At 43.5% G+C, this 24114-nt stretch overlaps 1 protein-coding gene across 3 annotated transcripts in view; it reads left to right on the top strand.

Moving 5' to 3' along the window:
- Positions 1-18573, top strand: part of nudcd1 (NudC domain containing 1) — a 39141-nt gene extending 20568 nt beyond the window's left edge. For 2 of the 3 annotated variants that reach the window (XM_064980684.1, XM_064980683.1), the window contains exons 7-10: positions 3618-3765; positions 7828-7953; positions 14540-14699; positions 17823-18573. In XM_064980684.1, the coding sequence (XP_064836756.1) occupies positions 3618-3765; positions 7828-7953; positions 14540-14699; positions 17823-18109 (721 nt within the window). In that variant the 3' untranslated portion in view covers positions 18110-18573. The remainder of the gene's footprint in view (positions 1-3617; positions 3766-7827; positions 7954-14539; positions 14700-17822) is intronic. The other variant, XM_064980685.1, reaches the window with a different exon arrangement.
- The last annotated feature ends 5541 nt before the right edge of the window (positions 18574-24114 follow it).

The raw sequence follows: 24114 nt of genomic DNA, 5'->3' as shown, positions 1-24114 counted from the left end.
GCGTTCTTGAGGACCTTCAATGCTGCAGAAATGTTTTGGTACCCTTCCCCAGATCTGTGTCTCGACGCAATCCTGTCTTGGAGCTATACGAACAATTCCTTCAACCTCGTGGCTTGGTTTTCGCACTGACAACTGTGGGACCTTATATAGACAGATGTGTGCCTTTCCAAATCATGTCCAATCAATTGAATCAGGTGGTCTCCAAACAAGTTGTAGAATCATCTCAAGGATGATCAATGGAAACAGGACTCACCTGAACTCAATTTCGAGTCTCATAGCAAAGGGTCTGAATACTTATACTTATAAGTTATTTCTGGTTTTTATTTTTGATAAATTTGCAGTTTTTGCTTTGTCATTATGTGGTAATGTGTGTAGATTATTGTGGATTTTATTTGATCCATTTTAGAATAAGGCTGTAACGTAACAAAATGTGGAAAATTTGAGGGGTCTGAATACTTTCCGAATGCACTGTACATATGAAGTGGGTAAAACAGTATGTAAACATGAAGGTGTTCAATGACCATGTACATAGGGCAGCAGTCTCTAAGGTGCAGGATAGAGTACCTGGTGGTAGCAGGCTGGTAACAGTGACTGACTAGTTCAGTGCAGGTTACTGGGCGGAGGCCGGCTAGTGGTGACTGTTTCACAGTATGATGGCCTGGAAATAGAAGCTATTTTTCAGCCTCTCGGTCCCAGATTTGATTCACCTGTACTGTCTCCGTCTTCTAGATGCTAGCGGGGTTAACAGACCGTGGCTCGGGTGGCTATGTCATTGCAGTGGTGTAAAGTACTTCAGTAAAAATACTACAGTAGTATTTTTACTTATCTGTACCTTTTTACTATTCATATTTTTGAGTACTTTTACTCCTTGTGTTGAGGATCAGTGTAGCGTAGGTGTTGTTGCTTACCATCACCACCTCGGGTCGGCCTGTCAGGAAGTCCAGGACCCAGTTGCACAGGGTGGGGTTCAGACCCAGGGCCCTGAGCTTACCGATGAGCTTGGAGGGCACTGTAATGTTGAAGGCTGAGCTGTATTCAAACAGCATTCTTGCATAGGTATTCCTCTTGTCCAGATGGGATAGGGCAGTGTGCAGTGCGATGGGGCAGTGTGCAGTGCGTGGATCTGTTGGGGAGCTATGCAAATTGTAGTAGGTCTGGGATGTCAGAAGTGAGTGCTAGTCATTTAGTTCACTTACCTTAGCTTTCTTGGGTACAGGAACAATGGTGGACATTTGAAGCAAGTGGGGACAAGAGACTGGGTTAAGGAGAGATTGAATGTCTGTAAACACACCAGCCAGGTGTTTGGCACATGTTTTGAGGACGTGGCTTGGGATACTGTCTGGGCTGGCAGCCTTGCAAGGCTTTTTATTTATTTATGTTATTTAACCTTTATTTAACTAGGCATAACATTCCGGCGCCGACAGAGATGGCCGCCTCGCTTCGCGTTCCTAGGAAATTATGCAGTTTTTTTTTTTTACGTGTTATTTCTTACATTAGTCATCTTAGGTCATCTTAGGTTTCATTACATACAGTCGAGAAGAACTACTGAATATAAGAGCAGCGTTAACTCACCATCAGTACGACCAAGAATATGACTTTCGCGAAGCGGACCCTGTGTTCTGCCTTTCACGCAGGACAATGGAATGGATCCCAGCCGGCGACCCCAAAAAAAACGACTTTGTAAAAGAGGGAAACGAGGCGGTCTTCTGGTCAGACTCCGGAGACCGGCACATCGTGCACCACTCCCTAGTATACTTCTCGCCAATGTCCAGTCTCTTGACAACAAGGTTGATGAAATCCGAGCAAGGGTAGCATTGCAGAGGGACATCAGAGACTGTAACGTTCTTTGCTTCACGGAAACATGGCTCACTGGAGAGACGCTATTGGAGTCGGTGCAGCCAGCTGGTTTCTCCACGCATCGCCCTGACATAAACAAACATATTTCTGGTAAGAAGAGGTGCGGGGGCGTATGCCTTATGGCTAACGAGACGTGGTGTGATCACAAAAACATACAGGCACTCAAATCCTTCTGTTCACCTGATTTAGATTTCCTCACAATCAAATGTCGACCGCATTATCTACCAAGGGAATTCTCTTCGATTATTAATCACAGCCGTATATATTCCCCCCCCAAGCAGACATATCGATGGCTCTGAACAAACTTTATTTGACTCTTTGCAAACTTGAATCCATACATCCTGAGGCTGCATTCATTGTAGCTGGGGATTTTAACAAGGCTAATCTGAAAACAAGACTCCCTAAATTGTATAGAAATCAGCCAAGACCTCCAAAGAAAAGTTGTAGACCTCCAAGTCTGGTTCATCCTTGGGAGCATTTTCCAAATGCCTGAAGGTACCACGTTCATCTGTACAAACAGTAGTACGCAAGTATAAACACCATGGGAACACGCAGCTGTCATACCACTCAGGAAGGAGATGTGTTCTGTCTCCTAGAGATGAATGTGCTTTGGTGCGAAAAGTGCAAATCAATCCCAGAACAACAGCAAATGATCTTTTGAAGATACTGGAGGAAACGGGTACAAAAGTATCTATATCTACGAGTCCTATATCGACATAACCTGAAAGGCCGCTCAGCACAGAAGAAGCCACTGCTCCAAAACCGCCATAAAAAAGCCAGACTGCTTTTTGCAACCTCACATGGGGACAATATCATACATTTGGAGAAATGTCCTCTGGTCTGGTGAAACAAAAATAGAACTGTTTGCCCATAATGACCATCGTTATGTTTGGAGGAAAAAGGGGGAGGCTTGCAAGCCGAAAAACACTATTCCAACCGTGAAGCACGGGGGTGGCAGCATCATATCATGTGGGGGTGCTTTGCTGCTTTGCTGCACTTCACTAAATAGATGGCGCCATGAGGAAGGGAAATTAAGTGGATATATTTAATCAACATATCAAGACATCAGTCAGGAAGTAAAAGCTTTGTTGCAAATGGCCTTTCCAAATGGACAATGACCCCAAGCATATGGGAATGTGATGAAAGAAATAAAAGCTGTAATAAATAATTCTCTCTACTACTATTCTGACATTTTACATTCTTAAAATAAAGTGGTGATCCTAACTGACCTATGACGGAATATTTACTAGGATTGAATGCCAGGAATTGTGAAAAACTGAGTTTAAATGTATGTAAGGTATATGTAAACGTCCGTCTTCAACTGTACATGACGAACAACAGATGGGTCACAAGGTTAGTATAGAATGGGTCACAAGGTTAAGATTTGTATGAAAGATACCTATAATTCATAGCAGACTGTTTCTGCTGTAAAAACAGTCATCTTTGTGTATAGACCAGAGTCTGGCCCTGGGGTCATCTCTCCCTGGTACCATATAGAACAGAAATATTAACTCATGCTCTGGAATGCTCTTTAGGTTTTACCACCCAAAAGACATCTTAAATCTCCTGTCAGTGTTATCTCCCAGAGGTCAATCCTCAGTAGAACACACACAATATTTATGAGAATAGTCTATTCTGTTGCATAAAACAACCATTTGATGCAATAAAAGTATTATAACATAATCTTGCAATTTTCCACCATACCCCTCACCCAGTATAGTCCTACCGCCCTGTCTGTCTCTGTGTGTGTGTGTTCCTAGCCTGGAGGTGACTCTCCAGAAGAGGAGCGAGGGGCCCATGTGGCCAGAGCTGCTGACTGGAGGAGACGGGAGAGGAGAGTTCCTGATGAGTGAGGAGCAGACGGCCTTGCTCAACGAGAGACTGACATACCTCACTACTGAGGACATGGTGAGACTCACTGACATACGCTGAGCCTGGTCTTTTAATTTTGGTTAGTGTTCATTAGTCATAAAATGGAAGAAAAGGGAGTGAAACAGGGAGTGATTTCTTTACCTGAAATGCATCTTTCCATTTTCCATTGCTCTAATGAACATGACCCTGGGTTACTGATGATGAATCCAATCCTGTGCTCTCCTCAACCCCTTCAGTCTTTATTTATCCTTTATGAACGCCTAATTTGCTGTTCATCTCTCTATTCTCCTTTTTACCTCCAGTCTTGATGTTACTTTCTGTGCCTCTATGCATCTAATCTCCCCTAAATTGACCCCCCTCCAACCCCTCTCTGAGCCCTCACGTTTATCAAATCAAATTTTATTTGTCACATACACATGGTTAGCAGATGTTAATGCGAGTGTAGCGAAATGCTTGTGCTTCTAGTTCCGACAATGCAGTAATAACCAACAAGTAATCTAACTAACAATTCCAAAACTACTGTCTTCTACACAAGTGTAAGGGGATAAAGAATATGTACATCAAGATATATGAATGAGTGATGGTACAGAGCAGCATAGGCAAGATACAGTAGATGGTATCGAGTACAGTGTATACATATGAGATGAGTATGTAAACAAAGTGGCATAGTTAAAGTGGCTAGTGATACATGTATTACATAAAGATGCAGTAGATGATATAGAGTACAGTATATACGTATACATATGAGATGAATAATGTAGGGTATGTAAACATTATATTAGGTAGCATTGTTTAAAGTGGCTAGTGATATATTTTACATAATTTCCCATCAATTCCCATTATTAAAGTGGCTGGAGTTGAGTCAGTGTGTTGGCAGCAGCCACTCAATGTTAGTGGTTGCTGTTTAACAGTCTGATGGCCTTAAGATAGAAGGTGTTTTTCAGTCTCTCGGTCCCAGCTTTGATGCACCTGTACTGACCTCGCCTTCTGGATGATAGCGGGGTGAACAGGCAGTGGCTCGGGTGGTTGTTGTCCTTGATGATCTTTATGGCCTTCCTGTAACATCAGGTGGTGTAGGTGTCCTGGAGGGCAGGTAGTTTGCCCCCGGTGATGCGTTGTGCAGACCTCACTACCCTCTGGAGAGCCTTACGGTTGTGGGCGGAGCAGTTGCCGTACCAGGCGGTGATACAGCCCGCCAGGATGCTCTCGATTGTGCATCTGTAAAAGTTTGTGAGTGCTTTTGGTGACGAGCCGAATTTCTTCAGCCTCCTGAGGTTGAAGAGGCGCTGCTGCACCTTCTTCACAATGCTGTCTGTGTGAGTGGACCAATTCAGTTTGTCTGTGATGTGTATGCCGAGGAACTTAAAACTTACTACCCTCTCCACTACTGTTACATCGATGTGGATAGGGGGGTGTTCCCTCTGCTGTTTCCTGAAGTCCACAATCATCTCCTTAGTTTTGTTGACGTTGAGTGTGAGGTTATTTTCCTGACACCACACTCCGAGGGCCCTCACCTCCTCCCTGTAGGCCGTCTCGTCGTTGTTGGTAATCAAGCCTACCACTGTTGTGTCGTCCACAAACTTGATGATTGAGTTGGAGGCGTGCGTGGCCACGCAGTCGTGGGTGAACAGGGAGTGCAGGAGAGGGCTCAGAACGCACCCTTGTGGGGCCCCAGTGTTGAGGATCAGCGGGGTGGAGATGTTGTTGCCTACCCTCACCACCTGGGGGCGGCCCGTCAGGAAGTCCAGTACCCAGTTGCACAGGGCGGGGTCGAGACCCAGGGTCCCGAGCTTGATGACGAGCTTGGAGGGTACTATGGTGTTAAATGCCGAGCTATAGTCGATGAACAGCATTCTCACATAGGTGAGAATTCTCACACATCCTCTTGTCCAGATGGGTTAGGGCAGTGTGCAGTGTGGTTGAGTTTGCATCGTTTGTGGACCTATTTGGGCGGTAAGCAAATTGGAGTGGGTCTAGGGTGTCAGGTAGGGTGGAGGTGATATGGTCCTTGACTAGTCTCTCAAAGCACTTCATGATGACGGAAGTGAGTGCTACAGGGCGGTAGTCGTTTAGCTCAGTTACCTTAGCTTTCTTGGGAACAGGAACATTAGTGGCCCTCTTGAAGCATGTGGGAACAGCAGACTGGTATAGGGATTAAATATGTCCGTAAACACACCAGCCAGCTGGTCTGCGCATGCTCTGAGGGCGCGGCTGGGGATGCCGTCTGGGCCTGCAGCCTTGCGAGGGTTAACACGTTTAAATGGTTTACTCACCTCGGCTGCAGTGAAGGAGAGTCCGCATGTTTTCGTTGCAGGCCGTGTCAGTGGCACTGTATTGTCCTCAAAATGGGCAAAACATTTATGTAGTCTGCCTGGGAGCAAGACATCCTGGTCCGTGACTGGGCTGGTTTCTTTTTGTAGTCCGTGAATGACTGTAGACCCTGCCACATACCTCTTGTGTCTGAGCCATTGAATTGAGATTCTACTTTGTCTCTATACTGACGCTTAGCTTGTTTGATTGCCTTGCGGAGGGAATAGCTGCACTGTTTGTATTCGGTCATGTTTCCGGTCACCTTGGCCTGATTAAAAGCAGTGGTTCGCGCTTTCAGTTTCACGCGAATGCTGCCATCAATCCACGGTTTCTGGTTTGGGAATGTTTTAATCGTTGCTATGGGAACGACATCTTCAACGCAAGTTCTAATGAACTCGCACACCGAATCAGCGTATTCGTCAATGTTGTTGTCTGACGCAATACGAAACATATCCCAGTCCATGTGATGGAAGCAGTCTTGGAGTGTGGAATCAGCTTGGTCGGACCAGCGTTGGACAGACCTCAGCGTGAGAGCTTCTTGTTTTAGTTTCTGTCTGTAGGCAGGGATCAGCAAAATGCAGTCGTGGTCAACTTTTCCGAAAGGAGGGCGGGGCAGGGCCTTATATGCGTCGCGGAAGTTAGAATAACAATGTTCCAAGGTTTTGACAGCCCTGGTTGCGCAATCGATATGCTGATACAATTTAGGGAGTCTTGTTTTCAGATTAGCCTTGTTAAAATCCCCTAGCTACAATGAATGCAGCCTCAGGATGTATGGATTCAAGTTTGCAAAGAGTCAAATAAAGTTTGTTCAGCGCCATCGATGTGTCTGCTTGGGGGGAAATATATACGGACGGCTGTGATTATAATCGAAGAGAATTCTCTTGGTAGATAATGCGGTCGACATTTGATTGTGAGGAATTCTAAATCAGGTGAACAGAAGGATTTGAGTTCCTGTATATTTCTGTGATCACACCACGTCTCGTTAGCCATAATGCATACGCCCCCGCACCTCTTCTTACCAGAAAAGATGTTTGTTTCTGTCGGCGCGATGCGTGGAGAAACCCGCTGGCTGCACCGACTCCGATAGCATCTCTCCAGTGAGCCATGTTTCCGTGAAGCAAAGAACGTTACAGTCTCTGATGTCCCTCTGGAATGCTACCCTTGCTCGGATTTCATCAACCTTGTTGTCAAGAGACTGGACATTGGAATGCTAGGGAGTTGTGCACGATGTGACCGTCTCCGGAGTCTGACCAGAAGACCGCCTCGTTTCCCTCTTTTACGGAGTCGTTTTTTGGGTCGCCGGCTGGGATCCATTCCGTTGTCCTGGGTGAAAGGCAGAACACAGGATCCGCTTCGCGAAAGTCATATTCTTGGTCGTACTGATGGTGAGTTGACGCCGATCTTATATTCAGTAGTTCTTCTCGACTGTATGTAATGAAACCTAAGATGACCTGGGGTACTAATGTAAGACATAACACATAAAAAAAACAAAAAACTGTTGCCCCTTTCCCCTACCTTCAGGTCTTCTCCTCACACTCACCCCTCCCTCTTTAGTTTCTGAAAACAGCTCTACTTCTCCCTCACACCATCATGTCCAGTTCTCTTGAGCTGCCTCAGTCTCAGCTTCCTATTTTTTGCACATTTTCAGTCCCAACTTGTTTAACCACTCACTGCTCATTTAGGGATTTAAGCGTTCCCATCGCCATTAGCTTCTAATGAATGGATTCAATGCATTCTCTCACTGTTAACGCTACCCAATCTCTCTGCTTCCATCTCTCTTGAGTTCAGAATGCCAACCCAGACAAGGGCAAGCCCCCTTGCAACGCCCAGGAGCTGGAGGACTGCGATGGCTTCCCAGAAGACAGCTCCAATCTGACTCGCTTCGATGGAGAGTCGCTCAAGCCCACTCACGTGGTGAGACCCTTTTCACCACCCACCTTTACTCCACTCCCTCCTTCATTGTTATCAGCGAGCCCCTATTGGTCATATCCACAGTGGCGCAGTAGACATGCACACCTTCTCCATTTGCGTTGTCAGTGACGCTTTTCTTGATTTAATGAACATGGAATTGACCACACAAATATCTTGGGGTTCTTTATTTGAAATGAAGAGAGTTATCCATTAGGCACAATTAGGATGGCTAGAATGTCTCAATTCAGATGCCCAGAATGTCTCTCAGGCTGCTGTGTGAGTAGAACCAATTGAGTACACTTGGCATTGCCTCAGAGCCACCAGAAAACATGTGGCGAGACAGCATTTGCCACACTAATTTTATATTTGGTGCTGTGCCGCCACACCACTTTCAAAGCAGTGGCAGCGACCGGGCTATTTACTTCTCAGCGCATTCTGCAGTCCAGTTCAACAATTACCTGCTGTGTTGCGGTCTACCATGGAAAACCATTGAAGACTACACGAAGAATAGTCGTGCTCTTTGTATTTGAGCAATATGATTGGCCGTTCATTCAAATACAGCATTCTACTGCAAGTCACAACTTCTCAATCAGTACAGAAGTTGATAGCTACATTCACACAGCACCTGCGAGCTGTCCTGAGCAAAAAAGCAGCACCCATCAATCTACTCACTGATATTATTTATTTTAGGGAAAGTGATTTACAAAAGTTAAACCTTCAATAATTAACATAGCAGCAATATGCTGGCCACTGTTGATAGTCACTCTTTACACTTTAGCATTGGCTAGCCTACTGCAGCCAGGTTGATATCTCTTTCAGAAACGGAATTGTCTTAAAGGGGCAGCATTCTATTTTGAGGGGGGGATATTCTCAAAATTACATACTTTAGAAACAAAAATGAATTCAATTAAGACAATGCAATTCTTAAGAATGGAGTAATGACTTACGTTGCTAAATTATATTAAACACCAATTCTGTTTGGCCATTAGTAAAAACGTTGGACTGTCATATCCTATAAATAGGACCCAGAGTTTTACCTGACCAGGTCATGAGATAAGGAAAACTCCAGGCCACAGAAAAGACACGTAAGAATTTTTAACCTGTGGTGCATTGGCTTAACAAGCTGCTGGTAGAATCCTGCTGTTAATGTTTTTTTTCTTCTGGATTTATGCCACAGCTGAGATCTATGTGGGTCTTACAGGTGTAGTTGCATCATCTGACTTCTTCCGTATTGAACGAGGCACTGGTACTTCCTGCTTTGGTTTTTGCTTCTAAGCAGGAATCAGGAGGATAGAATTATATGCCAAATGGAGGGCGATGGAGAGCTTCTCTGTGTAGAGAAAAGGTGGTCTAGAGTTTTTTTTCTCCTCTGGTTACACATGTGACATGCTGGTAGAAATGAGGTAAAACAGATTTAAGTTGGCCTCCATTAAAACCTCTTAGAGCTACCCCCCTACTTTGTGCAATTTTCGCCTGAAGACATACCCAAATCTAACAGCCTGTAGCTCAGGCACAGAACCAAGGATATGCATATTCTTGGTACCATTTGAAAGACGGCACTCTGAAGTTTGTGTAAATGTGAATGTTGGAGAATATAACACAATAGATCTGGTTTAGATAAAACAATGAAAAAAACATGTTTTTTATTTTTATTTTTGTATCATCATCTTTAAAATGAACAAGATAAAATAAACATTCAGATAGGATGATGGGGACAATTTCAGTGAAAGATATGAGGGCAACAGTACTTACGCAAAGTTTCAGAATGATAACTTCCAAAATGAGTGTCCAACATGACATTTATCATGAAGTCACCCACACAAGTAGCCCAAATGCATCCAAGTGGCCAAATTGGTGAAGGTATACATTTTGAAACAAATAACTATATACAAAATGTCAAAATGGTATTCTAACACTCCCCCCCCCCCCCAAAAAAAAAAAATGAGAGAAAAAAATGGACAAAAAATAAATATATATATACATTTACAAAATAACATGGGTAACTATTTACACACTTTCAATATTTGGAAGACCCTCAGTCCTCTATCAAATCAAATCAATTTATATAGCCCCAGCCTAAAACCCCAAACAGCAAGCAATGCAGGTGTAGAAGCACGGTGGGAAAAACTCCCTAGAAAGGCAAAAACCTAGGAAGCTAGAGAGCTAGAAACCTAGAGAGGAACCAGGCTATGAGGGGTGGCCTCTTCTTCCTCTTCTGGCTGTGCCGGGTGGAGATCACAGTGGTTGTAGAGGGTGCAACAGGACAGCACCTCAAGAGTAAAAATGAACAGTTTAGGGTTCCATAACCGCAGGCAGAACAGTTGAAACTGGAACAGCAGCAAGGCCGGGTGGACTGGGGACAGCAAGGAGTCATCATGGCAGGTAGTCCTGAAGCATGGTCCAAGGGCTCAGGTCCTACGAGAGAAAGAAAGAGCAGACTTAAATTCACACAAGACACCGGATAAGACAGGAAAAGTACTCCAGATATAACATACTGACCCTAGCCCCCAACCACTTTGCCATATAACCCCACCAAATTTGCCAAAACTCTAGACAATATTCTGCTGCTGATGCCAGATGTTATAGCAGTCTCTTTCTGATGTAAAGCAGAGGGTCACTGAGCATGTGGTACATGTGATGGGAGACTTCATCTTGCAAACAACACAGCAACGCCTCCATGCTGTGCCCTTTTGGCCCTTAGGCACATCCATGCCTGCACAAATATATTTGGGCAGATGAACACTTGTGGCAGGAGCAGAAGGGACAGGGCTTGGTGCAGTGTTGCTGAAGCCAGCAAGCTCGTTGATGAGCTGCTCTCTGAAGGCTTTCTGTGAGAGGAAGGGCTTTCCAGTCGGAGTCAGTGCCACTGTGAAAGAACATTTTCAGTTAGAATAGTTTCACATATGAGCCCTGTATCAACAGGTATAATAAACATATACAGTGGGGGGAAAAGTATTTAGTCAGCCACCAGTTGTGCAAGTTCTCCCACTTAAAAAGATGAGAGCCCTGTAATTTTCATCATAGGTCCACTTCAACTATGACAGACAAAATGAGAAAAAAAATCCAGAAAATCACATTGGCAACAACCAATTAAAAATATTACATTACATTACATTTCATAACACATTAAGTGTGGCTTCTCAGGCCTCTACTCACATATCTACAAAATCCATGTGTGTGTAGACTGCTTGTCTTTATCATGTGTATGTGTGTATGTGCCTTTGTGTGTGTCATTTCACAGTACCCGCTGTTCCATAAGGTGTATATTTATCTGTTTTTTTAAATCTGATTCTACTTTTTGCATCAGTTACCTGATGTTTTATAGAGTTCCATGTAGCCATGGCTCTATTTAATACTGTGTGCCTCCCATAGTCTTTTCTTGACTTGGGGATTGTGAAGATACCTTTGGTGGCATGTCTTGTGGGGTATGCATGGGTGTACGAGCTGGGTGCTAGTAGTTTAGGCAGACACCTCGGTGCATTCACTTACAAAAACAAGTAGTAATGAAGTCAATCTCTTCTCCACTTTTAGCCATGAGAGATTTACTTGCATATTATTGTTAGCTCTACGTGTACATTTAAGGGCCAGCCGTGCTACCCTGTTCTGAGCCAGTTGTAGTTGAACAGATTTCTCCCCATCTTAGCTACTGTCGTGTGATGACTGCTATTTATCGAATAATTACCTACTGCGTAAAAAAAGTTTACTCAATTTAAATGAATCATGTAACAATTAACTCATTAGAAATGTGGGGCACCATGGGAAAGGTTTGTTTAATGAGTTACCGTCTCCCGAATTAAATCAAGAATATATAGATATCATATCAGTCACCAATTAATAATTTCCTCATATCAGTCTCATTCTGAATTTTGTGAGGCCCTTCTCCCCTGATTGCTCAGTTTGGCTGGGCAGCCAGCTCTAGGAAGAGTCTTGGTGATGCCAAACTTCTTCCATTTAAGAATGATAGGGGCCACTGTGTTCTTGGGGACCTTCAATGCTGCAGAAATGTTTTGGTACCCTTTCCCAGATCTGTCTCTCGACTTAATCCTGTCTCGAAGCTCTATGGACAATTCCTTCAACCTCGTGGCTTGGTTTTTGCTCTGGCCTGCACTGTCAACTGTGGGACCTTATATAGACAGGTGTGTGCCTTTCCAAATCATGTCCATCAATGGAATTTACCCTTGGTGGACTCCAAGTTGTAAAAACTTCTCAAGGATGATCAATGGAAACAGGCTGCACTTGAATCCTTTTGTAAATAAAGAAATGCTGAACCTATTTTCGCTTTATGGGGTATTGTGTGTTGATGAAGAAAATGTTTTATTTAATCTATTTTAGAATAGGGCTGTAAATGGAAAACTAAATGTGGAAAAAGTTGATGGGTCTGAATATTTTCTGAATGCACTGTATGTTGATTATGACGTTACTTTAGCAAATATGATGACAATGATTTAGGCCAATGGTTCCCAACTTTTTTCGGCTACTGTACCACAAACTGTTGCTCTGCCCAGAGTACCCCTGAAGTACACCCTCCATGTTCATTTTACCAGTTAGCCTATGGTCTCATGGGTATTTCTAGTACTCCCTGTGGATAGGCCAAGATGCAAGAAGGAATACAACATGGCTGCTATGAAAGTGAACTGTGTTTACGTGTTATCACAGGTGTATTCATTCTGCTGATTCTTTTGAAAAACGTTTCTGAAATGGGGATAAACATCCCTGAATTTGTCCAATAGAAACTCTCGTTTGAAAGTGTTGGACTGATGGACTGATGATTACACCCTAGATGCTGTCATGAGTGTGTCACTGTCTGTCACCTCATATTTTTCTCTCGACCTGTGTGCACCTACATTGTAAACATTCATTCATAGACTAGGTTGTCGCAACCTAATGATGATGGGTATAGGGAAAATGCGAGTATCATGTAGTAGCCTAAACCTATCGATGTCGAACTGGGTGATTGGAATGAGAATGACATTCATCCAATATGCTGTAATACAAATAAGGCCATACTCGTCAAAAAAAAACGTCCTTCCCTCATCTTAAACGGGACCGATCACCACTGGAATGGCGTCATGTGGGCAAGTGGTGTGCCGATGTCAACGTTTTGAGCATAGTGCCACATGGTGGCTTTGGGGTTGTGATGTATGGGCAGGCATAAGCTACAGACAGCGAACACAATTGCATTTTATCGATGGAAATTTGAATGCACAGCGATACCCTGATGAGACCCCAGAGGCTCATTGACGTGCCATTCATCCCCCACCATCACCTCATGTTTCAGCAGGCTAATGAACGCTCCTGTGTCGTAAGGATCTGTACACAATTCCCAGAAGCTGAAAATGTCCGGTCTTTCATGGCCTGAATACTCACCAGACATGTCACCCATTGACAATGTTTGGCATGTACGACAGCGTGTTCCAGTTCCCGCCAATATCTAGCAGCTTCGCACAGCCATTGAAGAGGAGTAAGACAACATTCCGTAGACCACAAACAGCCTGATCAACTCTATGTAAAGGAGATGTGTTGGCATGGTTCCCCAGATCCTAAAAAAGGCATCCAACCGAGCAGAGGGTAGTGCTTTACTCTACTCTTACATAATTTATTATGTTTGAACGTCGTTGCAGACTTTAAATTACGGCCAAAGCTATTGTCGACAACATACATTGTCATTCTATTTACACAAACAAGACTTCTGAAATCCCAATGAAATCCCAATTGGCTGATTTGACATAATGTGAGGGACGCAGCCACAAAAAAGGGAACTATAGCTTTGAGGATTGTTCCACGTCCGTGGAACTGTCACCAACCGCCAACTATCAATCACTTACAGGCCTGTTTATGATTCAAATGTTAAATAGATGTCAAGTGAGCATGGAAACTGGAGGGGAGAACTGTCTACCAATAAAACTTGTTGGCAAAGAGATTCACATGTGAAACACTGGATGATCAGACCTTTCAATACAATAATAGCACAAGGTTGTGTATAAAGAGAACAACGTCATGGTATAAATTGTCTGAACATGTGCTTCAAAATGGGACTCAATCATTCTCTGGCTTTCTCTTTGTCTTTCTAAATTTCTCTATTTCTCTGATTCTATCTCTCTCTGTCACGCTCTCTTTCTTTTACTTTCGCCTTCTCTCTTCCGGCCTCCGCTGTGGGAGGAATAATGAAGGCAGACTGATGCATTCAGAAAAACTGGTTGCATGCACTGGTTCCATGTCCTCTCCTGATTAGAATACTTTGATTCTCTGTCCCTATTGATTGTTTTTCTGTCCTCCAGTTAATAGACACTTAATTTGGAATGTTGTGTATGTTTCATGGATGGTGTTAATGCATAATTGATTAAAAGGAACCATAATGGTTTTGTTTGAGGGAACTATTTTACTTTTTTTCTTTTTTTTAATCAAGTTGAGATTCACTGAGCTCTAAAAGTTATGATTGGAGGGATGAATCGATGCCAGATGAAGAACTGCATATCTTTAGGTTACGGATAAGGGTTAGGGTTAGTGGAAAGTTAGTTGAAATGTCTACATCTACAAACCATCTATTTGGGACTAATAAAGTCTTACTACAGTATATCTCTTTCTACAGGTGAACTTGGGGAGCCATCAGTACCTGTTCACAGTGGACTTGAACCCATCTGAGATGCCTAGTTTCTGCCTGCGTCATGACGTGGATGCCCTGCTGTGGCAGCCCCGCCCGGACCAGCCCAGCATCATGTGGGAACACATCGCCACCTTCAACGCCCTCGGTACGTGTAGAAACTTTTTAGATGAGTAATTATTAGTACTGGCAGTTCTGTCAACACCTCAGACACACCTCTTACAACTCTAAATCAGGGAAACAAATTTGTTTTCAGATGGCATCTTTGTGCTAGGACATTGCCTCAGACTGGGTTTATTTAACATGTTCAAAACACACTGAAAATCGACCACAAAAAGTGTGCTGGTGGCATATTTTTTTTAATTACAGCCTGCCAGTCACGAGTGTACGTTTAGGTATTTCAATGACATGATTGTGTTTACTGGATGCCATTATTGCTATGTTCTCTTTGTGTGAAGAGGAGTGACTGTAGATGGAGACATGTAATCTACTATAGAAATGGCACAATAGTAATTAAAATCTAATCAAATTTTATTGGTCACATTCACATATTTAGCAGATGTTATTGCGGGTGTAGTGAAATGCTTGTGTTCCTAGCTCCATTAGTGCAGGAGTATCTAACAATTCACAACAATACACATACATCTAAAAGTAAAAGAATGGAATTAAGAAATATATAAATATTAGGAGGAGCAATGTCGGAGTGGCATTGACTAAAATACAGTAGAATAGAATACAGTATATACATATGAAATGAGTAAAGAAGTATGTAAACATTATTATAGTGACCAGTGATTCCGTGTCTATGTATATAGTGCAGCAGCCTCTAAGGGGCAGGGTTGAGTAACTGGGTGGTAGCCGGCTAGTGATGACTATTTAGCAGTGATGGCCTTGAGATAGAAGCTCTCTTTCAGTCTCTCGGTCCCAGCTTTGATGCACCTGTACTGACCTCGCCTTCTGGATGGTAGCAGGGTGAACAGGCCGTGGCTCGGGTGGTTGATGTCCTTGATTATATATTTGGCCTTCCTGTGACATCGGGTGCTGTAGGTGTCCTGGAGGGCAGGCAGTGTACCCCCGGTTATGCGTTGGGCAGACCGCACAACCCCTTGGAGAGCCTTGCAAATGCAGGTGGTGCCGTACCAGGCGGTGATACAGGATGCTCTCAATTGTGTATCTGTGAAAGCTTGTGAGGGTCATCGGGGCCAAGCCAAATTTCTACAGCCACCTGAGGTTGAAGTGGCACTGTTGCGCCTTCTTCACCACAGTGTCTATGTGGTGGACCATTTCAGATTGTCAGTGATGTGTACCCCGAGGAACTTCTCCACTGCGGTCCCTTCGATGTGGATGGGAGCATGCTCCCTCTGCTCTCTCTTGAAGTTCACGATCTGCTCCTTCGTTTTGTCGACTTTGAGGGAGATGTTATTTTCCTGGCACCACTCCGCCAGGGCACTCATCTCCTCCCTGTAGGCTGTCCTGTCATTGTTGCTAATCAGGCCTAATACTGTTATATCGTCTGCAAACTTTATGATTGAGTTGGGCGTACAGGAGTGGGCTGAGCACGCACTGTTGTGGGGCTCCAGTGTTGAGGATCAGCAAAGTGGAGGTGTTGTGTCGTACCTTCACCACCTGGGGGTGGCCCGTCAGGAAGTACAGGACCCAGTTGCACAGGGCGTGGTTCAGACCCAGGGCTCCGAACTTACGTGGTTGGTTTTCCCTTTGTAATCTTGTCTGTAGACTCTGCCACATACGTCTCGTGTCTGAGCCGCTGAATTGCAACTTCACTTTCTCTGTACTGACGTTTTGCCTGTTTGATTGCCTTACACAGTGACTAACTCCACTGTTTGTATTCAACTATATTCCCAGTCACCTTTCCATGGTTAAATGCAGTGGTTTGTGCTTTTAGTTTTGCACGAATACTGCCAACTATCCACGGTTTCTGGTTTGGGTAGGTTTTAATACTCCCAGTGGCAACAACATCCCCTATACACTTCCTGATGAACTCAGTCACCGTGTACGTGTATACGTCAATGTTATTCTAAGAAGCTACCTGGAACATATTCCAGTCCGCGTGATTAAAACAATTTTGAAAAATGGATTCCGATTGGTCAGACCTGCATTGAATGGACATTACGATGGGCACTTCCTGTTTGAGTTTCTGCCTATAGGAATGGAGGAGCAAAATGGAGAAGTGATCTGATTTGCCGAAGGGAGGGTGGGGGAAGGCCTTGTAGGCATCCCAGAAGGGGGAGTAACAGTGGCCATGCTTTTTTCAGCGCGAGCACTATAGTCAATGTGTTGATAGAGCTTAGGTATTGTGTTCTTCAAATTTGCTTTGTAAAAATTTCCAGCTATAATAAATGCGGCCTCAGGATATGTGGTTTCCAGTTTGCACCAAGTCCAGTGTAGTTCCTTGAGGGCTGTCGTGGTGAGGGGGAATATAGGCTGTGACTATAACCGAAGGGAATTCTCTTGGGAGGTAATGCGGTCAACATTTGATATTGAGGTTTCTAGATCTGGTTAACAAAAGGACTTGAGTTTCTGTATGTTATCACAATCACACCATTAATAGTTAATCATGAAACATACAGCACGACCTGCCTTCTTCCTGGAGAGTTCTTTATTCCTGTCTGTGCGATGTACTGAACACCGCTGGCTGTACAGACGGGGACAGTATATCTGGAGAGGGCCTTGATTCCGTGAAACAGAGTATGTTACAGTCCCTGATGTCACTCAGGGACTGTAACAGGAGATCCTTGCCCTGAGTTTGTCTACTTTATTGTCCAGAGACTGAACATTAGCGACTAATATACTCTGAAGCAGTGGATGGTGTGCACGTCTCCTGAGTTGGACTGGAAGTCCACTCCGAATACCTTTTTTCTGCCGGTGGTGTCTTGGTGCAGCCTCTGGGATAAGTTCAATTGCCCTGGGGGATCCGAAGGATCCAATTCGGGAAAGTCATATTGCTGGTCATATCGCTCTGATATCCAAAATTTCTTTCCGGCTATATGTAATAACACACAAAAAAAACGTTCTGGGCTAATAATGTAAGAAATAACACAAAAAAATAAAATACTGCATAGGAGCTAGAAGCAGAGCTGCCATGTCTTTCGGCGCCATCTTGAGCTAGTTCAATGCTAATTCCTGTGTGGCTGATGTTTGTCACAACAAGCCCTGTGTTTCTCAGTGTCTTTGGAGATGAGTAGAAGGTATTCTACCAACGTGATCTTCTTCCAACTTACTAATTTTCTTTCTCATTTTTCGGATCTCCTAGGCTACGTCCAGGCATCGAAACGTGACAAGAAATTTGCCACCTGCCCCCCAAACTTCTCCTATGCCGCTTTGGGGGAGTGTCTTCGTCGGGTGTTCATCTACCGGCAGCCGTCGCCGGTGGACACAGTCCTGTTCAACAGGATGCAGGGTCGTCAGGTGGGCCAGGTCGCTAAGCAACAGGTGGCCAGCCTGGAGTCAAACAACATTGTCCTTGGCTTCAGAGCCACCAATGAGAGACTGTTCGTCCTGACCTCTAACAACCTATTTGTTCTGAAGATCAACAATTAGATCTGGGACTACTTTTATGGCCAGTTTTAAGGACACATCCGGGATGGAGAATCCCCATTGAGATAGCATTTTAGTCCAGGACTAAGCTTAATCTGTGTCCGGGAATCTGCCCCTTGGAATGTTTCCATCCACCATACACACTGTCCACCCCTGAGACAGAGCTATACCATTCCACAAAGTAAAAGGAGTGTATCTAGAACCTACAGTAAGTGTGGTGGTGTAATGTTATTTGTGGTAGGGGTCTGATCTGTCAGCAATATGTCTACACTTTCAAATGTCTGTCTTCATATTTGTATGTTATTCTGTGAATATCCTACTGGTGTTGACACTGTATAGGGGCCCATATGTAGTATGATTCATGTTCTCACATTAAATTATGCCCTCAGAAGCTTTGACCAATAGAAGCAGAATGTAATGAAAATATTCCATTAAAACCAAACAACGTTATGAGTTTTGTACCTTTATACCTGGGCTGTCAAACTCAATTCCTGGAGGACCATGTGTCTGCAGATTTTTGTTATTTCCTTTCAATTTGTGTCCAATTTAAGACCTAGTCAACCAGTTTATAACTAATCAATTACCTTAATTGATCAATCAAGAACAAGGAAGGAGTGGGCCGGTGGGAAGCCTTGTGTTGTCAGAAGTTGACTCCCAAATGGCACCCTATTTATTCCCTTAATAGGGCACTACTTTTGACCAGGCCCCTAGGCACGTATCCAGAGCCTCTGAGCACAGGAACTCACTAAAGCCCAAAATGTGTCATCATATCCACCTGTGCTTTTCTGTTTGACATGCCTGGGTAAGAGAAGGAAAAATTGAAAAAGTATTGCTTGCGTAATGGTGATATCAATATAGGATGTGCCCATATACACTAAGTGGCCCGTTTATTAGGTACACCACCCTGTTCACAAATGGTTCGCCTCTACAGACAGTGAGGCACATGGCTTGCTATATAAAGCAGGCTTGAAGGCATTCAGTTACTGTTCGATTGAACATTAAAATGGGCAAAACGGGTGACCTAAGCAACTTTGAGGATGGTATGATTGTCGGTGCCAAGTGCGCTGGCTCCAGTATGTCAGAAACGACCGTCCTCCTGGGCTTTTCACGCACGACAGTGTGTAAGGTTCACTGAGAATGATGCGGCAAATAAAACATCCAGTCAGAGGCTGTCCTGTGGGCGAAAAAGGCTTGTGATAAGAGGTCGAAGGAGAATGGCAAGATTTGTGCAAATAACTGCGCAATACAACAGTGGTGTGCAGAACAGCATCAGTGAGTTTATATCGGATGGCTTCTGTCAAACTGTCAATCATATCTTGTTATTTATAAGGGGGGCGGGACATCCACCAAGGTTTTGAATATCACACCCTGGAGTGACTTCACACTAGGATGGAAATATCTTACAACATGTGGGTGTAATATTTACATATTTATTACGGGACAACGTGGACCGTCCGGACTTTCAATGTGGCAAATGTTTGCTCGCAGAGGAGACATAGAGGTGAAGTGGCTGCTCTTAGCAAACAAGTAGCAAACTTACACAAGCTACTGGGGAATCTACTTCCGCCTACTTTCTCGTCTACTCAGGTAGGTGAACGCTGATCTGACCTGATGATGGGAGTGTCGCTGCCGCGTCATCTCTCTGTAACAGACCGGCTGGTGCTCTGCAGGGATCCCTCCCCGAAGGGGTCTCCCCCTTCCCTGGAAAATTGAATCCTTTTTGATGAGTTAGTGGATGTTCCGATTCATGACCCTGCCAACCAGCCAGGGAGGCACATCACTCACCATAGAAGTCAAAAGCAGCAGCTTTTGGCAGGATACAAACTTCAAACAGCTTCGCTGCCCTGGATACAGAGGTTCCGGTGCCTTCACCCCTGGGGGCTTCCGCGTTGGGTTCGGATGCTTCCCTGTTGCTTCTATGGTAAATTAGGTTTTGTTGGTTATGGGAGGCTCGAACGGTGTGCCAAGAGTTGCGGGCGTGCGAGATTCCGCCTCTCGCAGGTCCTCCCGAATCATCATGCCAGGCGTGAGAATGGGCAGATTTCCTCTTTCATCTCGCCGGCCGTTGTCTAAAGCAGCTCTATGGTAAGAAACACCTTGGTTTCTGGAGCAAAAACCCTGTGCTACCCCTGGGATTGAGTACAGGATATTACTAGACTGCTCCCCACTGTTCCACGTCAGCACACAGAAATTGATCCTGTTGTAGTCCATGTGGGATTTAATGACATTAGGAATGGTAGCTCTGAATGGCTGAAACAGGACTTTGAATAACTGATTGGTTCTCTGCTGGATAAATAAAAACGTCCTATAATTTCTGGCCCTGTGCCCTGGCAAGCTCATCCAGTTCTATCGACTCCTGTGTCACCATGGATACTCCTGATGTTTTCAAATCTCGCAGAGGGCTTGGACTGTTCCATTAAATGTGCAAAGCCTAGTCTCTAAACTGGACTTTCTGGATGTTTGGGTGCATGACACTAGGCCAGACGTTCTGGTTATCTCAGAGACCTGGATGAATAATTTGATTATGGATAAGGACGTTGCCATTCATGGTGTTGAATTTGATAGCCACCCCTCCCTCTTTTTTAAAAGTTTATTTATGTAAGACCTTCTGTATGGCATCATGCTTTCTCTTGCCCCAAACTATTTGAGCTGTTGGTTATAAAAGTGTCCATAAGCCAAAATATCCATATATTAATTGCTGCAGTCTACCGTCCCTCAGCCGCTTTGGCGGAAGCTGTTATTTATGATTATTTAAACCCCTTCTGGTAACTGAACTGATTGTGTTAGATCTCAATCTTGATTGGCTTACAAATGCCACAGATCAGTTTAAGAATATCTGTCTTGAGTTCAACTTGACTCTGATAATGAAACCTACTTGGATGACTGTAAAATACCTAGTAAACTCCTCCGTCCCCATAATTATTTGGCTGGTTTTGCAAATGATATAAGTGAACACTGCCCAACTGCTTGCATTACAGATACCAAATTGAAAAACTGACCATTGTATAATTGTGAAGATACATTTTTTTTTAAAGTTCTAACCCCGATGCGTTCCTTCATGATCTACAGTACCAGTCAAAACTTTGGACACACAGGGTTTTTCCTTGTTTTGACTATTTTCTAGATTGTAGAATAATAGTGAAGCCATCAAAACTAGGAAATAACACATATGGGATCATTTAGTAAGCAAAAAAGTGTTAAATCTAAATATATTTTAGATTCTTCAAAGTGGCCAACCTTTGCCTAGTTGAAGCTTTGCACATTCTTGGCCTTCTCTCAACCAGCTTCATGAGGTAGTCACCTGTAATGCATTTCATTTAACAGGTGTGACTTGTTAACATCTTATGGCTGAGATCCCGTTACCGGGAGCGATATAACAACATCCAGTGAAAGTACAGGGCGCCATATTGAAAAGAACAGAAATCTCATAATTAAAATCCCTCAAACATACATGTATTTTGTATAGTTTAAGGTAGTCTTGTTGTTAATCCCACCACAGTGTCCAATTTCAAATAGGATTTACGGGGAAAGCACCACAAACGATTATGTTAGGTCACCAACAACTCACTAAAATACACAGCCAATTTTACCAGCCAAAGAGAGAGAGAGAAAAAGCACAAATAGAGATAAAATGAATCACTAACCTTTGATAATCTTCATCAGATGACACCCATAGGACTTCATGTTACACAATAAATGCATGTTTTGTTTGATAAAGTTCATGCAACCACTGTGTCAGATTTTTTTTTTTAATTACGGAAAAGAAACCCATGCAATAATCTGAGACGGTGCTCAGAAGTAAAAACACCACAGCCGCAAAGATGGCGTCAACATAAACAAGAAATTACATGATAAATATTCCCTTACCTTTGATGATCTACATCAGAAGGCACTCCAGGAATCCCAGGTCCACAATAAATGTTTGTTTTGTTCGAATATGTCCGTTATTTATGTCCAAATACCTTCTTTTGTTAGCGTGTTTGGTATACATATCCAAACGCTAATTCTGGTCAGCGTTATATCGGACAAAACTTCAAAAAGTGATATTACCGGTCGAAGAAACATTTCAAACTAAGTACAGAATCAATCATTAGGATGTTTTTAACATTAAAGTTCCAACCGGAGTACTCCTTGTCTTCGTGAGCAATGGAACGCAAATGACTACCGCGAGGAATAAACATGATCAGAAAATGGCTGACTGCCAGACACCTGACTGATTCTGCTATCATTCACTCCCAGAACATCATAGAAGTCTCATTATAATTTCTATTGATGGTTGACATCTAGTGAAACCCCTAGGCAGTGCAACATCATTCATATCTCAAGGGGACTTCATTGGGGACTCTGGTGAATACATACAAAGCTCAGATTTCTGACTTTCTGTTTTGATTTCAACTCAGGATTTTGCCTGCCATATGAGTTCTGTTATAGACATCATTCAAACAGTTTTAGAAACTTTAGTGTTTTCTATCCAATACTAATAATAAAATGCATATATTAGAAACTGAGACTGAGGAGCAGGCCGTTTTAGGCACCTTATTCATCCAAGCTACTCAATACTGCCCCCCAGCCATAAAAAGTTACAAGTAAATTTGTGGAATTTCTTTATTTCTAAATGCGTTTGAGCCAATCTGTTGTAGGGGTGGTATACAGAAGATAGCCCTATTTGGTTAAAGACCCAGTCCATATTATGGCAAGAACATCTCAAATAAGCAAAGAGAAACAACAGGCCATCATTACATGAAGGTCAGTAAATCCAGAACATTTCAAGAACTTTCTCAAAGAGTTCAAGTACAGTCGCAAAAACTATCAAGCGCTGTGATGAAACTGGCTCTCATGAGGACCGCCACAGGAAAGGAAGACCAAGAGTTACCTATGCTGCAGAGGATAAGTTCATTAGAGTTAACTGCACCTCAGATTGCGGCCTAAATAAATGCTTCACAGAGTTCAAGTAACAGACATCTCAACATCAACTGTTCAGAGGAGACTGCGTGAATCAGGACTTAATGGTCAAATTCCTACAAAGAAACCACTACTAAAGGACACCAATAATAAGAAGAGACTTGCTTGGGCCAAGAAACACGAGCAATGGACGTTAAGACAGTTGGAAATCTGTCCTTTGGTCTGATGAGTCCAAATTTTAGATTTTTTTTCCAACCACCGTGTCTTTGTTAGATGCAGAGTAGGTGAACGGATGATCAACACATCTGTGGTTCCCACCATGAATCATGGAGGAGTGGTGATTTGTGCTTTGCTGGTGACACTGTTTGTGATTTTATTTTGAATTCAAGGCACACTTAACCAGCATGGCTACCACAGCATTCTGCAGAGATGTGCCATCCCATCTGGTTTGCGCTTAGTGGGACTATCATTTGTTTTTCAACAGGACAATGACCCCAAACACACCTCCAGGCTGTGTAAAGACTCCAAGGAGTGTGATGGAGTGCTGCATCAAATTAACTGGCCTCCATAATCACCTGACCTCAACCCAGTTGAGATGGTTTGGGATGAGTTGGACCGCAGAGTGAAGGAAAAGCAGCCAACAAGTACTCAGCATATGTGGGAACTCCTTCAAGACTATTCAAGACTTCTCAAGAAGCTGGTTGGGAGAGTGCCAAGAGTGTGCAAAGCTGTCATCAAGCCAAAGGGCGGCTACTTTGAGTGATGTAAAATATATTTTGATTAGTTTAACACTTTTTTGGTTCCTACATGGTTCCATATGTGTTACTTCACTATTATTCTACAATGTATACATTTTTTTTGAAAAACTCTGGATTGAGGATGTGCGGAACAGGTCAGTACCTCCAGGAGTAACTGTCAGTTGGCTTTTCATATCCTAGCATTCAGAGGTCGAGACAGCAGAGAGAGAGAGAGTTGACAACAACAGGTCCGGGGACAAGGTAACACTTCCAGTGAACAGGTCAGGTTACCATAGCTGCAGGCAGAACAGTTGAAACTGGAGCAGCAGCGCGACCAGGTGTGCTGGTGGTAGAAACATTTTGTGTATG

The sequence above is a fragment of the Oncorhynchus masou genome, chromosome 12 (genome assembly GCF_036934945.1).
Source record: "Oncorhynchus masou masou isolate Uvic2021 chromosome 12, UVic_Omas_1.1, whole genome shotgun sequence".
NCBI lineage: Eukaryota > Metazoa > Chordata > Actinopteri > Salmoniformes > Salmonidae > Oncorhynchus > Oncorhynchus masou.
This window is presented reverse-complemented; position numbering and strand designations above follow the sequence as displayed.